Source organism: Panulirus ornatus, chromosome 30 (assembly GCF_036320965.1).
Source record: "Panulirus ornatus isolate Po-2019 chromosome 30, ASM3632096v1, whole genome shotgun sequence".
Classification (NCBI taxonomy): Eukaryota; Metazoa; Arthropoda; class Malacostraca; order Decapoda; family Palinuridae; genus Panulirus; species Panulirus ornatus.
In genome coordinates, this window is record NC_092253.1 from 10,494,864 (window position 1) to 10,510,919 (window position 16,056).

Sequence of the window (16,056 nt, forward strand, 5' to 3'; positions counted from 1 at the left end):
ATACACTGGGGGAGCAGATATTATACGTGTAATATACACTGGGGAGCAGATATCATATGTGTAATATACACTGGGGAGCAGATATTGTATGTGTATTATACACTGGGGAGCAGATATCATACGCGTAATATACACTGGGGAGCAGACATCACATGTTTAATATACATTGGGGAGCGCTTACAATATATATATAAATTTCTAAGTGACGAATGGAGATTATATATGACAGCTGTACGACCCTCGTGCTTATCAAGACAGTTAAATAATAACTCCAAGAACCACATACTTCAGTGGCTGTCAAGTTTCACACCTTCAGTCTTTCCTCTCTGCTTTCCCAACACGTGGGCTGCTGGCTTTTCACTCCACGAAGCATACATCGTCGTCGACCACCTCACATATAACACTGGACAACATGATACTCACTCTGCTCTCTCCTCTGTAGCTCTGTAGATCGCTCTACGGTAAGTGCAAGGAGACAACCCTAAGGCCCTTCTGGGGCAGCACGTGATCTCGTGGTAAGTACTCGTAAGTAAGCAAGTTAGGTGAATAAAGTATTCTTTCTTTTCCTTGTATAAGTAAGTACTTTCTTTCTTTTCCTTGTGTAAGTACTTTCTTTTTCTTGTATAAGTATTTTCTTTTTCTTGTATAAGTACTTTCTTTTTCTTGTATAAGTAAGTACTTTCTTTTTCTTGTATAAGTACTTTCTTTTCCTTTTATAAGTACTTTCTTTTTCTTGTACAAGTAAGTACTTTCTTTCTTTTCCTTGTACAAGTAAGTACTTTCATTCTTTACCTTGTATATCTTCTCCGTCCTATGTCTTGTAGTTCTGTACTTCAAAGTTTCGATTTTTGAACTTTCATCAGATCTTCTTACAAGACGCTACAGTCCTGTACCGACTGTATTGTCTCCTGGGCAATACAAATTGGTTTGTCTGAATTTTGTGTTTGAGTGTTTCTGGAGGAACTTGTTTAAACTCAATGACTTCCCATGACACCACGTCCACTTGATAAGGATATATATATATATATATATATATATATATATATATATATATATATATATATATATATATATATATATATATATATATATATATATATATATTCCTATGAGTCCACGGGGAAAATGAAACACGATAAGTTCCCAAGTGCACTTTCGTGTAATAATCACATCATCAGGGGAGACGCAAGAGAGAAATATATAAGTCAGTTGATATACAACGAAGAGACGAAGCTACGACGCCATTTGGTAAACATGCAAACGCGGGAGACCGACAAAGCAAAATAAATAGATAAATAATCATATATATCACACGCAAATGTTTAGAAAAAGATTTCAAGTACACTGTTTACATGGAATTTCTTCCTCTCTCTCGTACAGATGATCCGGATGACCCTGACGGTTGTGTTGGTATACTCGCTCTGCTGGCTGCCCTTCAACCTGCTCCTGGTCAGTACCTCACACGGGTGTCATCCACCCACACCTTAACCTGCCTGGCGACACCACCAGTCTCATCCACTTGAGTACTTTGATGTCAGTCTAGATTAATGTATACGTTTGGTGGATTGGTTTTTAGAGTTGGATATATCGACTTGAGCGAATTATACCACCCTGTGTTGCCATTCAGTGCTTTATCTTGTGTGTGTGTGTACATATATATCATACAAACCTCCAACAGCCAGGATCGAACCCGGGACCCTTGCTTAGCAGGCGGGAGCACTACTGTTAGGCTATGATCACCCCTAAAAGGGATATGAGTAAGGAGTGATCATAGCCTAGCCGTAATGCTCCCGCCTGCTATGCTGGGGTCCCGGGTTCGATCCTGGCTGTCGGAGGTATGTATGTTGTATGGAAGTGCGCGTTTATGTGCACTATATATATATATATATATATATATATATATATATATATTAGGGAGAAATAAAAAGATGTTCTGGAAGGAGGTAAATAAAGTGCGTAAGACAAGGGAGCAAATGGGAACTTCGGTGAAGGGCGCAAGTGGGGAGGTGATAACAAGTAGTGGTGATGTGAGAAGGAGATGGAGTGAGTATTTTGAAGGTTTGTTGAATGTGTTTGATGATAGAGTGGCAGATATAGGGTGTTTTGGTCGAGGTGGTGTGCAAAGTGAGAGGGTTAGGGAAAATGATTTGGTAAACAGAGAAGAGGTAGTGAAAGCTTTGCGGAAGATGAAAGCCGGCAAGGCAGCAGGTTTGGATGGTATTGCAGTGGAATTTATTAAAAAAGGGGGTGACTGTATTGTTGACTGGTTGGTAAGGTTATTTAATGTATGGTGAGGTGCCTGAGGATTGGCGGAATGCGTGCATAGTGCCATTGTACAAAGGCAAAGGGGATAAGAGTGAGTGCTCAAATTACAGAGGTATAAGTTTGTTGAGTATTCCTGGTAAATTATATGGGAGGGTATTGATTGAGAGGGTGAAGGCATGTACAGAGCATCAGATTGGGGAACAGCAGTGTGGTTTCAGAAGTGGTAGAGGATGTGTGGATCAGGTGTTTGCTTTGAAGAATGTATGTGAGAAATACTTAGAAAAGCAAATGGATTTGTATGTAGCATTTATGGATCTGGAGAAGGCATATGATAGAGTTGATAGAGATGCTCTGTGGAAGGTATTAAGAATATATGGTGTGGGAGGAAAGTTGTTAGAAGCAGTGAAAAGTTTTTATCGAGGATGTAAGGCATGTGTACGTGTAGGAAGAGAGGAAAGTGATTGGTTCTCAGTGAATGTAGGTTTGCGGCAGTGGTGTGTGATGTCTCCATGGTTGTTTAATTTGTTTATGGATGGGGTTGTTAGGGAGGTGAATGCAAGAGTTTTGGAAAGAGGGGCAAGTATGAAGTCTGTTGGGGATGAGAGAGCTTGGGAAGTGAGTCAGTTGTTGTTCGCTGATGATACAGCGCTGGTGGCTGATTCATGTGTGAAACTGCAGAAGATGGTGACTGAGTTTGGTAAAGTGTGTGGAAGAAGAAAGTCAAGAGTAAATGTGAATAAGAGCAAGGTTATTAGGTACAGCAGGGTTGAGGGTCAAGTCAATTGGGAGGTGAGTTTGAATGGAGAAAAACTGGAGGAAGTGAAGTGTTTTAGATATCTGGGAGTGGATCTGGCAGCGGATGGAACCATGGAAGCGGAAGTGGATCATAGGGTAGGGGGAGGGGGCGAAAATTCTGGGGGCCTTGAAGAATGTGTGGAAGTCGAGAACATTATCTCGGAAAGCAAAAATGGGTATGTTTGAAGGAATAGTGGTTCCAACAATGTTGTATGGTTGCGAGGCGTGGGCTATGGATAGAGTTGTGCGCAGGAGGATGGATGTGCTGGAAATGAGATGTTTGAGGACAATGTGTGGTGTGAGGTGGTTTGATCGAGTGAGTAACGTAAGGGTAAGAGAGATGTGTGGAAATAAAAAGAGCGTGGTTGAGAGAGCAGAAGAGGGTGTTTTGAAGTGGTTTGGGCACATGGAGAGAATGAGTGAGGAAAGATTGACGAAGAGGATATATGTGTCGGAGGTGGAGGGAACGAGGAGAAGAGGGAGACCAAATTGGAGGTGGAAGGATGGAGTGAAAAAGATTTTGTGTGATCGGGGCCTGAACATGCAGGAGGGTGAAAGGAGGGCAAGGAATAGAGTGAATTGGAGCGATGTGGTATACCAGGGCTGACGTGCTGTCAGTGGATTGAAGCAGGGCATGTGAAGCGTCTGGGGTAAACCATGGAAAGCTGTGTAGGTATGTATATTTGCGTGTGTGGACGTATGTATATACATGTGTATGGGGGGGGGTGGGTTGGGCCATTTCTTTCGTCTGTTTCCTTGCGCTACCTCGCAAACGCGGGAGACAGCGACAAAGTATAATAAATGAAAAATAAATATATATATATATATATATATATATATATATATATATATATATATATATATATATATATATATATATATATATATATATTCCTATGAGTCCACGGGGAAAAATGAAACACGGTAAGTTCCCAAGTGCACTTTCGTGTAATAATCACATCATCAGGGGAGACACAAGAGAGAAATATAACAGTCAGTTGATATACAACGAAGAGACATAGCTAGGACGCATTCGGTAAACATGCTATTGACCAAGACAGACAACAGACAATCACATGTTTACCAGATGGCGTCCTAGCTACGTCACTTCGTTGTATATCAACTGACTTATATTTCTCTTTTGTGTCTCCCCTGATGATGTGATTATTGCACGAAAGTGCACTTGGGAACCTATCGTGTTTCATATTCTCCGTGGTCTCATAGGAATATCCTGATCAGGCGCAAAATTGTGATCCTTTCATATATATATATATATATATATATATATATATATATATATATATATATATATATATATATATATATATATATATATATATATACTCACATATTGTCTCAGGTGGTGCTGGACTTCGTGGAGAACGTGCAGTATTGGCCTCACTTCCACCACCTGTGGTTTGTCTTCCACTGGCTGGCCATGTCCCACACATGCTACAGTCCGCTCATCTTGTGCTGGATGAACACCAAGTTCCGCGAGGGTTACCTGAATGTCCTGTATCGCCTCTTCCCCTGCTGTCGTAAGCGCATCTCCCACTACCTCCTCAAGCTCCGTCGGTCCTCAGGTCTCACCGAGCGCAGACCTACAGCACCGCCTTCGGCAGTTCGCGCACGTCCAGGAACCACAGGTAGTCTCTCTGTCGTGCCTCCTTCCTTGTTCACTGCGAAGTTCCTCTACTCCTGGTCACTGAGGCTGTTTCTCACCACCACTGGATAAGTGTTTGAACTGTACATGATTGATATAATTGATCACAACTGTAGCATGGATTACATTTCGAATATAACAGATCATCACTCGATCATACGGTTATAATATTTTTTTTTATGAAAATCACGTTTATAAGATCATCATTATTGTGGATTCATATCGAGGGAAAATATGATTATTGTCTTTTTTTTTAATCTAGATTGCTTCGTCCATCATAATAAAAGTCTCATGAAATACGCATAAATGACAGTGAAAAATTACCTCTTTAAGAATGTAACATAAAGTCATGATTAAAGAACAAAGAAATATCACAGGTTCGAGTTTCATGCCTCTCTCTCTCTCTCTCTCTCTCTCTCTCTCTCTCTCTCTCTCTCTCTCTCTCTCTCTCTCTCATTCTCTCTCTCATTCACATATTCTCTCTCTCTCTCTCTCTCTCTCTCTCTCTCTCTCTCTCTCTCTCTCTCTCTCTCTCTCTCTGGCAATGGTTGCAACTGTGAGATCAAGATCCGACCATCATCTGACGATGACGAAACCAAACCAGTTCAGGAATATCTTAAAAGAGCTATTCAGATCATGTTTCTCCCCCCCCCACCCCACACACACACTCACACACACACACACACACACACACACACCCTCACAAAAAGCGAGATAAGACACGGATATCATTCTGGAGGAGAAATTAATTTGGGAAAACGTTAATTCTCAGGATTTAGGATAAGCTGCAGTTGTAGAGATCCTCCTCAGATGAATATCAGAGATATCTTACGGTGATTTACCCCCCGCAAGTGGAAATGAGAAAGTCAGGGTCGAATATTCTGTTAAATATTCTAATATCGTGGCTTCTGTGAACCGCACGTTATGTCCACAAAATCATAATTATTTTTTCTAATCTTCATTTTATCCGGAGTCGCATTTCTCATGTCGAGGGAATTGTTGATTACCAGGTAATATTTTCATTTTAGAGCAATACATATAAATATTGTTTTTAGAACACACAAAAAAGAAAAAATATAAAGCGTTCGAGATACTAAACACACACACACACACACACACACACATGTATGTACATTCTTTTATAAATATATATATATATACATATTTTTTTTTTTTTTTGTCGCTGTCTCCCGCGTTTGCGAGGTATCGCAAGGAAACAGACGAAAGAAATGGCCCAACCCACCCCCATACACATGTATATACATACGTCCACACACGCAAATATACATTCCTACACAGCTTTCCATGGTTTACCCCAGACGCTTCACATGCCCTGATTCAATCCACTGACAGCACATCAACCCCGGTATACCACATCGCTCCAATTCACTCTATTCCTTGCCCTCCTTTCACCCTCCTGCATGTTCAGGCCCCGATCACACAAAATCTTTTTCACTCCATCTTTCCACCTTCAATTTGGTCTCCCTCTTCTCCTCGTTCCCTCCACCTCCGACACATATATCCTCTTCGTCAGTCTTTCCTCACTCATTCTCTCCATGTGCCCAAACCATTTCAAAACACCCTCTTCTGCTCTCTCAACCACGCTCTTTTTATTTCCACACATCTCTCTTACCCTTACGTTACTTACTCGATCAAACCACCTCACACCACACATTGTCCTCAAACATCTCATTTCCAGCACATCCATCCTCCTGCGCACAACTCTATCCATAGCCCACGCCTCGCAACCATACAACATTGTTGGAACCACTATTCCTTCAAGCATACCCATTTTTGCTTTCCGAGATAATGTTCTCGACTTCCACACATTCTTCAGCGAGTTAGCGCCCGAAAAACAGACAGAATAAGGCGACATTCATTCACACTCAGTCTCTAGCTGTAATGCACCGAAACCACAGCTCCCTATCCACATTAAGGCCTCACAGACTTTTCCATGGTTTACCCAAGACGCTTCACATGCCCTGGTTCAGTCCATTGACAGCACGTCGACCCCGGCATACTGCATCATTGCAAATTCACTCTATTCCTTGCACACCTTTCACCCTCCTGTATGTTCAGGCCCCGATCGCTCAATATCTTTTTCATTCCATCCTTCCACCTCTCTCGTGTGTGTGTGTGTATATATGTATATATATATATATATATATATATATATATATATATATATATATATATATATATATATACATATATATATATATATATATATATATATATATATATATATATATATATATATATATATATATATATATATATACACACACACACACACACACACACACACACACACACACACATATGTGTGTGTGTGTCAGAAGTGGAGGAAACGAGAAGTGGGAAACCAAATTGGAGGTGGAAGGATAGAGTGAAAAAGATTTTGAGCGATCGGTCCCGGAACATAGGGGAGGGTGAAAGGCGTGCAATGAATAGAGTGAACTGGAACGGTGTGGTATACCGGGATTAACGTGCTGTCAATGGATTGAACCAGGGCATGTGAAGCGTCTGGGGTAAACCATGGAAAGTTTTGTGGGGCCTGGATGTGGAAAGGGAGCTGTGGTTTCGGTGCATTACACATGACAGCTAGAGACTGTGAACGAATGTGGCCTTTGTTGTCTTTTCCTAGCGCTACCTCGCGGACATGCGGGGGGGAGGGGGTTATTTCACATGTGATGGGGTGGCGATGAGAATGGATGAAGGCAGCAAGTATGATTTATGTACATGTGTATATATGTATATGCCTGTGTATGCATATATATGTATAAGTTGAAATGTAGAGGTATGTATATGTGCGTGTGTGGACGTGTATTTATATACATGTGTATTTGGGCGGGTTGGGCCATTCTTTCGTCTGTCTCCCTCGGCTACCTCGCTAACACGGGAGACAGTGACAAAGTATAATAAAATGAATAATATATATATATATATATATATATATATATATATATATATATATATATATATATATATATATATATATATATTGATTGAGAGGGTGAAGGCATGTACAGAGCATCAGATCGGGGAAGAGCAGTGTGGTTTCAGAAGTGGTAGAGGATGTGTGGATCAGGTGTTTGCTTTGAAGAATGTATGTGAGAAATACTTAGAAAAGCAAATGGATTTGTATGTAGCATTTATGGATCTGGAGAAGGCATATGATAGAGTTGATAGAGATGCTCTGTGGAAGGTATTAAGAATATATGGTGTGGGAGGAAAGTTGTTAGAAGCAGTGAAAAGTTTTTATCGAGGATGTAAGGCATGTGTACGTGTAGGAAGAGAGGAAAGTGATTGGTTCTCAGTGAATGTTGGTTTGCGGCAGGGGTGTGTGATGTCTCCATGGTTGTTTAATTTGTTTATGGATGGGGTTGTTAGGGAGGTAAATGCAAGAGTTTTGGAAAGAGGGGCAAGTATGAAGTCTGTTGGGGATGAGAGAGCTTGGGAAGTGAGTCAGTTGTTGTTCGCTGATGATACAGCGCTGGTGGCTGATTCATGTGAGAAACTGAAGAAGCTGGTGACTGAGTTTGGTAAAGTGTGTGGAAGAAGAAAGTTAAGAGTAAATGTGAATAAGAGCAAGGTTATTAGGTACAGTAGGGTTGAGGGTCAAGTCAATTGGGAGGTGAGTTTGAATGGAGAAAAACTGGAGGAAGTGAAGTGTTTTAGATATCTGGGAGTGGATCTGGCAGCGGATGGAACCATGGAAGCGGAAGTGGATCATAGGGTGGGGGAGGGGGCGAAAATTCTGGGGGCCTTGAAGAATGTGTGGAAGTCGAGAACATTATCTCGGAAAGCAAAAATGGGTATGTTTGAAGGAATAGTGGTTCCAACAATGTTGTATGGTTGCGAGGCGTGGGCTATGGACAGAGTTGTGCGCAGGAGGATGGATGTGCTGGAAATGAGATGTTTGAGGACAATGTGTGGTGTGAGGTGGTTTGATCGAGTGAGTAACGTAAGGGTAAGAGAGATGTGTGGAAATAAAAAGAGCGTGGTTGAGAGAGCAGAAGAGGGTGTTTTGAAGTGGTTTGGGCACATGGAGAGAATGAGTGAGGAAAGATTGACCAAGAGGATATATGTGTCGGAGGTGGAGGGAACGAGGAGAAGAGGGAGACCAAATTGGAGGTGGAAAGATGGAGTGAAAAAGATTTTGTGTGATCGGGGCCTGAACATGCAGGAGGGTGAAAGGAGGGCAAGGAATAGAGTGAATTGGAGCGATGTGGTATACCGGGGTTGACGTGCTGTCAGTGGATTGAATCAAGGCATGTGAAGCGTCTGGGGTAAACCATGGAAAGCTGTGTAGGTATGTATATTTGCGTGTGTGGACGTATGTATATACATGTGTATGGGGGTGGGTTGGGCCATTTCTTTCGTCTGTTTCCTTGCGCTACCTCGCAAACGCGGGAGACAGCGACAAAGTATAATAAAATAATATAAAATATATATATATATATATATATTCCTATGAGTCCACGGGGAAAATGAAACACGATAAGTTCTCAAGTGCACTTTCGTGTAATAATCACATCATTAGGGGAGACACTAGAGAAATAAGTCAGTTGATATACAACGAAGAGACGTAGGTAGGACGCCATTTGGTAAACATGTTTACCAAATGGTGTCCTAGCTACGTCTCTTCGTTGTATATCAACTGACTTTGATATTTCTTTCTTGTCTCTCTCCTGATGATGTGATTATTACACGAAAGTGCACTTAGGAACTTCTGTTTCATTTTCCCCGTGGACTCATGGGAATACACTTGGTCGCGCGCAAAATTGTGATCCTTTCCAATAATATATATAACATCAAGACTGTATGGTACACGGTTCATTGCGACATTTCTGTGCCCAGTCCAGCAAACAACAGTCTGCCTAATCAAATTCTCCTCGGAGACGGACTGCATCTCTTTCCTGGGAATACGTGAATGAAGACGTCACTAAAGTTCATTGCTTTGGATAGAAAACTTTCTCATGAAAGCTTTATCATGGTGATGTGTGTGTGTGTGTGTGTGTGTGTGTGTGTGTGTGTGTGTGTGTGTGTGTGTGTGTGTAATAATACTTCGTTTGTACTGTACTGCGAGGGAGGAAAAGAGGGTGGGAGGGGAGCGTTTTAGAACCCTCCAACCCCCGTCTGTTGGACTGTATCTGGTCCCTGATAAAATTTTGATACACCCGTATGTTGTTCTGTATTGGTTTTCCCATGAAGCAATGTGGTCATTAGCTTGCAATAGTGATTATTACCTTCCTGTGTATCAATTTAAATTAACGTTATTCAAATGAAAGGAAAACAATGAAAAAAAAAAAATTTTTTTGTGGATATATTGTGTGATTCATCCACACTGAACGTTGACATGTTGACTGTATGGGTCATTATTTGGATCAGTTGAGTACGAGAGTGGCGGTTCATTCTTTTCTTTCATTGCTTTCCTCTAAATCATGGAGAGAGAAAGGTGAGAGCGTGTGTGTGTAATTACCTGTGGAACAATTCATTCTCTGGAAGTCAATGTTCATTAACTGATATCATCCTGAGAGATTTAATGATACCAGACTTAAACCTGGGACTAGAACCCTTTAACAATAATCACCAATAATTGCAAACTCGTGAATAAATACATAAAAAAAAAATTTGGTATAAATGAGAAATCAAGAAAGCAATCTTATTTCTAATACACCTTCATCACGTACAAGTGTGTGTTCACAGCTGCGTCTGGCAAGATGCTCATCAATTACCTCTATTTACTTTATATAAGACACTTTACCTACCAGTAAAAGTTAGAACCTACCACCCTAACTTTATACAATATTCTTACCTCGTCAGGAGTTACAAAGTGTTGCTGAATCAATGATAATCGATCAATCACTTTAAACCTTCTCTTTGCTGGGGAGAGCAAAATGGCTGAGGGACCCAAACAAGACGTATTCCTCCGCCTTCCTTATGTGTTACGCTCTTATATCTCAGTGACTGCCATTACAAATGCTGTCATGCTGGCCATAAACAAAACCTGATTTACAGAATCGGAAAATATAATATAGTTTATAAATAAAATGTTCGTAAATACAGGGGAATCACCTTGGCATAAGTGGGAACTACTTTCTTCCTCGTTATCCTGTGGCTGAATTTCCTCACAGTTCCTACCACCAATCCTTTATCAAACCCTTCGAAATATATGGGAAAATGCGTAACCAAAACTATATATAGATATTCAGCTTAAGACTACAAAGACAAAAGACTAATTGACAATTTCTTGTATTGTAACATACATCAAATAAGGTTAAGTTGTTGATCAAATCATTGTATTTTATCAAACACACTGGTTCATTCCCTTTGCCATTCTTTTGCCTTGGAAGCTTGACTTCCATAAAATGAATATCTACATGTATGATGCATCGACTGATAATTCATTATATTGACACATTAACAAAGAGCAATTATTGCCTGATGAGGAAATTATCTAGATATCACCACTTACATAATAACTCACCAGGATTATCATATCACTTGGGTGCTTATATATATATATATGGGAGGGTATTGATTGAGAGGGTGAAGGCATGTACAGAGCATCAGATTGGGGAAGAGCAGTGTGGTTTCAGAAGTGGTAGAGGATGTGTGGATCAGGTGTTTGCTTTGAAGAATGTATGTGAGAAATACTTAGAAAAGCAAATGGATTTGTATGTAGCATTTATGGATCTGGAGAAGGCATATGATAGAGTTGATAGAGATGCTCTGTGGAAGGTATTAAGAATATATGGTGTGGGAGGCAAGTTGTTAGAAGCAGTGAAAAGTTTTTATCGAGGATGTAAGGCATGTGTAAGTGTAGGAAGAGAGGAAAGTGATTGGTTCTCAGTGAATGTAGGTTTGCGGCAGGGGTGTGTGATGTCTCTACGGTTGTTTAATTTGTTTATGGATGGGGTTGTTAGGGAGGTGAATGCAAGAGTTTTGGAAAGAGGGGCAAGTATGAAGTCTGCTGGGGATGAGAGAGCTTGGGAAGTGAGTCAGTTGTTGTTCGCTGATGATACAGCGCTGGTGGCTGATTCATGTGAGAAACTGCAGAAGCTGGTGACTGAGTATGGTAAAGTGTGTGAAAGAAGAAAGTTAAGAGTAAATGTGAATAAGAGCAAGTTTATTAGGTACAGTAGGGTTGAGGGTCAAGTCAATTGGGAGGTAAGTTTGAATGGAGAAAAACTTTAGGAAGCAAAGTGTTTTAGATATCTGGGAGTGGATCTGGCAGCGGATGGAACCATGGAAGCGGAAGTGGATCATAGGGTGGGGGAGGGGGCGAAAATTCTGGGAGCCTTGAAGAATGTGTGGAAGTCGAGAACATTATCTCGGAAAGCAAAAATGGGTATGTTTGAAGGAATAGTGGTTCCAACAATGTTGTATGGTTGCGAGGCGTGGGCTATGGATAGAGTTGTGCGCAGGAGGATGGATGTGCTGGAAATGAGATGTTTGAGAACAATGTGTGGTGTGAGGTGGTTTGATCGAGTAAGTAACGTAAGGGTAAGAGAGATGTGTGGAAATAAAAAGAGCGTGGTTGAGAGAGCAGAAGAGGGTGTTTTGAAATGGTTTGGGCACGTGGAGAGAATGAGTGAGGAAAGATTGACCAAGAGGATATATGGGTCGGAGATGGAGGGAACGAGGAGAAGTGGGAGACCAAATTGGAGGTGGAAAGATGGAGTGAAAAAGATTTTGTGTGATCGGGGCCTGAACATGCAGGAGGGTGAAAGGAGGGCAAGGAATAGAGTGAATTGGATCGATGTGGTATACCGGGGTTGACGTGCTGTCAAATGGATTGAATCAGGGCATGTGAAGCGTCTGGGGTAAACCATGGAAAGCTGTGTAGGTATGTATATTTGCATGTGTGGACGTATGTATATACATGTGTATGGGGGTGGGTTGGGCCATTTCTTTCGTCTGTTTCCTTGCACTACCTCGCAAACGCGGGAGACAGCAAAAAAAAAAAAAAATATATATATATATATATATATATATATATATATATATATATATATATATATATATATATATATATATATATATATATATATATATATTATCTCTACAGTTATATAGACAGCTAGAAAATAATGAGTTCGTCTCACATAACACTGCAAAGAATTTATACACCTCCAGACATAACTGTCGTGGTGAAAGGCTTTGTGATGTTAACCTGGAAGAGGTGAGGAAGGATGCAAAACTGGTTATCATTACATGGTCACTGTGGAGGATCCCCCCTTCAGACGATAACTGTCTTCTGTACATTTCTAGATTCAGCGACGAGGCTCGGAGAAGACGAGACTCTTCTTGCTCCACCACTGGCTTCATCCAGCTCCAGAACGCCACTGAGATCCCCCTGAAGGCGTTCCACACCTGCCCCCTGCAGGACCCGACCATCAACGGCCTCAGGCATAACCTAACTAGGAAATGCCTCTCCGAAAGCCACATACATGAAAACGGAGAGGGTCTCTTACCCTCTCCCTGTGCTGCCGTCAAGGATGAGTTCATGCTCGATACGAATCGAGATTCTCGGAGCCGCGGGCGTATAACGTACTTACAAGTGCCACTTGGGAAGCAGCCTGAGTATCTGGAGGTGGCTGAGGAGTCGAGAGTGTAGTTAGACCATTGTCTGATGATGTGTGCATTTGTTGCTTCATATATGAGGTGATCATATTGTTGAAGGCCATGTTACTGGTCATGCATGATTTTGCATTCTGTAATATATATATATATATATATATATATATATATATATATATATATATATATATATATATATATATATATATATATATATATATGTATATATATATATATATATATATATATATATATATATATATATATATATATATATATATATATATATATATATATATATATATATATATATATATATATATATGTATAATTTCATATCATTTACATTTTTATACCTTGAATATTACACGTGTATTATTATCATTATACCTATGGAGAGTTTTCACTAGTTCCTCAACAGTGATCCTCAATGTCCAATACAAAAGGAAAAGTGAATACCTCCAGATCTCGATCATTCTTGGCTTATCTTACTCCCTCATGAATAACAGCTGATGGACGACTGTCCTTCTGCCAACCTTACATGGAGGTTTGTATTCAGATATTTGAAGGTTTTTGACAACAGTGAAAACTTTGGATGAGACAATATCAGTCCTTCACTCTCTGTTATATGTACTTGCATGTGTATGTGTCTGCCCACTTCTATATGTACCTGATGTTATTTGAGTATCACACTATAAAAACAATGACTTTTGAATATTACTCTTTTTTTTGAGAGAGAGAGAGAGATTTTGGTGTTTGAAGAACACGTGATACATATAAAAGAAAACAGAGATAGATGGTTTACGAACCGATGTCATATTCGTATAACCAACGATATAAATGAGTAATCCATTAATCATATAACTCAGACACATTCCACGCGGCTCCTGAAGTTACATCACATGAGAGAAAGTCCTCAACGAGACAGTACTGTGTTCCATCTATTGATGTTGATGCAGCGTAGCTGGAGGTGATATCTCTCTATTACCATTATCATTCAACGGTGATATCATATGTGTATGTACATGTCTAGGTGGCTCTGCGGCAAGGGCATGTGTGATGTCTCTATGGCTGTTTGATCGGTTTATGGTTGGGTGGGAAGTGAATGCGATAGGTCGTGGAGAAAGGGGTGAGATATGGTTATGTTCGAGTTGACCGGGACCGGGAGGTGAGTTAGCTGCTGTTTGCAGATGACACGGCTCTAGTGTCAGCCTAGGGAGGAAGGTGAGGGTTGATATAGACAAGAGTGTAGGCACGTGAGGTGTAGCAATTGGAATGATAGTGAACGCTCTAAGGTGAGTTTGAGAGGATAAGACCTGTAGGAAGAGGAGTGTTTGAGGTACATGGGAGTGGATCTGGTGGCGGATGGAACCATGGAGGCGAAGGAGAGTCGTAGTGTGGGTGAGGAGCTTAGGTCTTGGGTGCACTGGGAAGTGTATGGAAGGAGAGACCTGTTCAGTCTAAATCAAGGTCATGATTGTTATGGTTTGAAGGTATAGTAATAATTCCGACGGTGTAATATGGAATGCTGGCGTGGGCCTGAGTTGAAAAAAAAGAGAAAAAAGTGCGAAAAGAGGACAGACGTGTACGATATCGTGTGCCTGAGTACACTATGTGCTGTAAGGCGGAGCGATCTTGTAAGAAGTGGTGGTGTAAATGGGAGGTGTGGTCGTGAGGGAGTCTGAGTGAGGGAGGTGGCTAGGGTGTGGCAAAATGGCTCGGACACATGGAAAGGAGGAGAGATGGATGACTGCAAGGTTCTATGTGCCATACATGGAGGGAGGACGAGGGAAGTGGAGACCACGAAGGATGTGGAAGGATGGAGGGATGGAAGCTTTGAGGTATTAGAGCCAAAACATTTGGAGATGAAGGGGGGAAGGGGGGGGGTGTTGTTCAAAGGCGTACATGGGGCAAAATGAACTGGACCGATGTTGTATGAGGAGTGAGTTCGATGGCGGGTCATCCGTGGCAGAAACAGGGCATTTGGAGCAGTTAGGGAAGGGTGAAGCACTGCTCACGTAACTCCTGCGTGTTGCCAAAGGCGACTATGAGAGGCAGGAGCTGGGGGGAAAACAGGAAATTCTCCCCTCTTGTATTACTTTCCCCAAAACTTGGAACACAGGAGGGGCAAAGCGACGTTTTCTTCCTCAAGGCGAACTTATCTGTTCCGGATACTACCTCGCCAACGCGAGAAATAACCAACACGCAAAGAAAGAATGAAAGAATATATATATATAGCTGGTGACTGAGTTTGGTAAAGTGTGTGAAAGAAGAAAGTTAAGAGTAAATGTGAATAAGAGCAAGGTTATTAGGTACAGTAGGGTTCAGGGTCAAGTCAATTGGTAGATAAGTTTGAATGGAGAAAAACTGGAGGAAGTAAAGTGTTTTAGACATCTGGGAGTGGATTTGGTAGCGGATGGAACCATGGAAGCGAAAGTGGATCACAGGGTGGGGGAGGGGGCGAAAATCCTGGGAGCCTTGAAGAATGTGTGGAAGTCGAGAACATTATCTCGGAAAGCAAAAATGGGTATGTTTGAAAGAATAGTGGTTCCAACAATGTTGTATGGTTGCGAGGCGTGGGCTATGGATAGAGTTGTGCGCAGGAGGATGGATGTGCTGGAAATGAGATGTTTGAGGACAATGTGTGGTGTGAGGCGGTTTGATCGAGTAAGTAACGTAAGGGTAAGAGAGATGTGTAGAAATCAAAAGAGCATGGTTGAGAGAGCAGAAGAGGGTGTTTTGAA

General features: G+C 41.2%; 1 protein-coding gene across 1 annotated transcript in view; it reads left to right on the plus strand.

The window, feature by feature from the left end:
* LOC139758413 (RYamide receptor-like) overlaps positions 1 to 13,446 on the plus strand; it is a 256,445-nt gene extending 242,999 nt beyond the window's left edge. The window contains 4 exon segments of the mRNA XM_071679795.1: positions 1,381 to 1,449; positions 4,421 to 4,646; positions 4,649 to 4,706; positions 13,004 to 13,446. Of these exon segments, the coding sequence (XP_071535896.1) occupies positions 1,381 to 1,449; positions 4,421 to 4,646; positions 4,649 to 4,706; positions 13,004 to 13,349 (699 nt within the window). The 3' untranslated portion in view covers positions 13,350 to 13,446.
* The last annotated feature ends 2,610 nt before the right edge of the window (positions 13,447 to 16,056 follow it).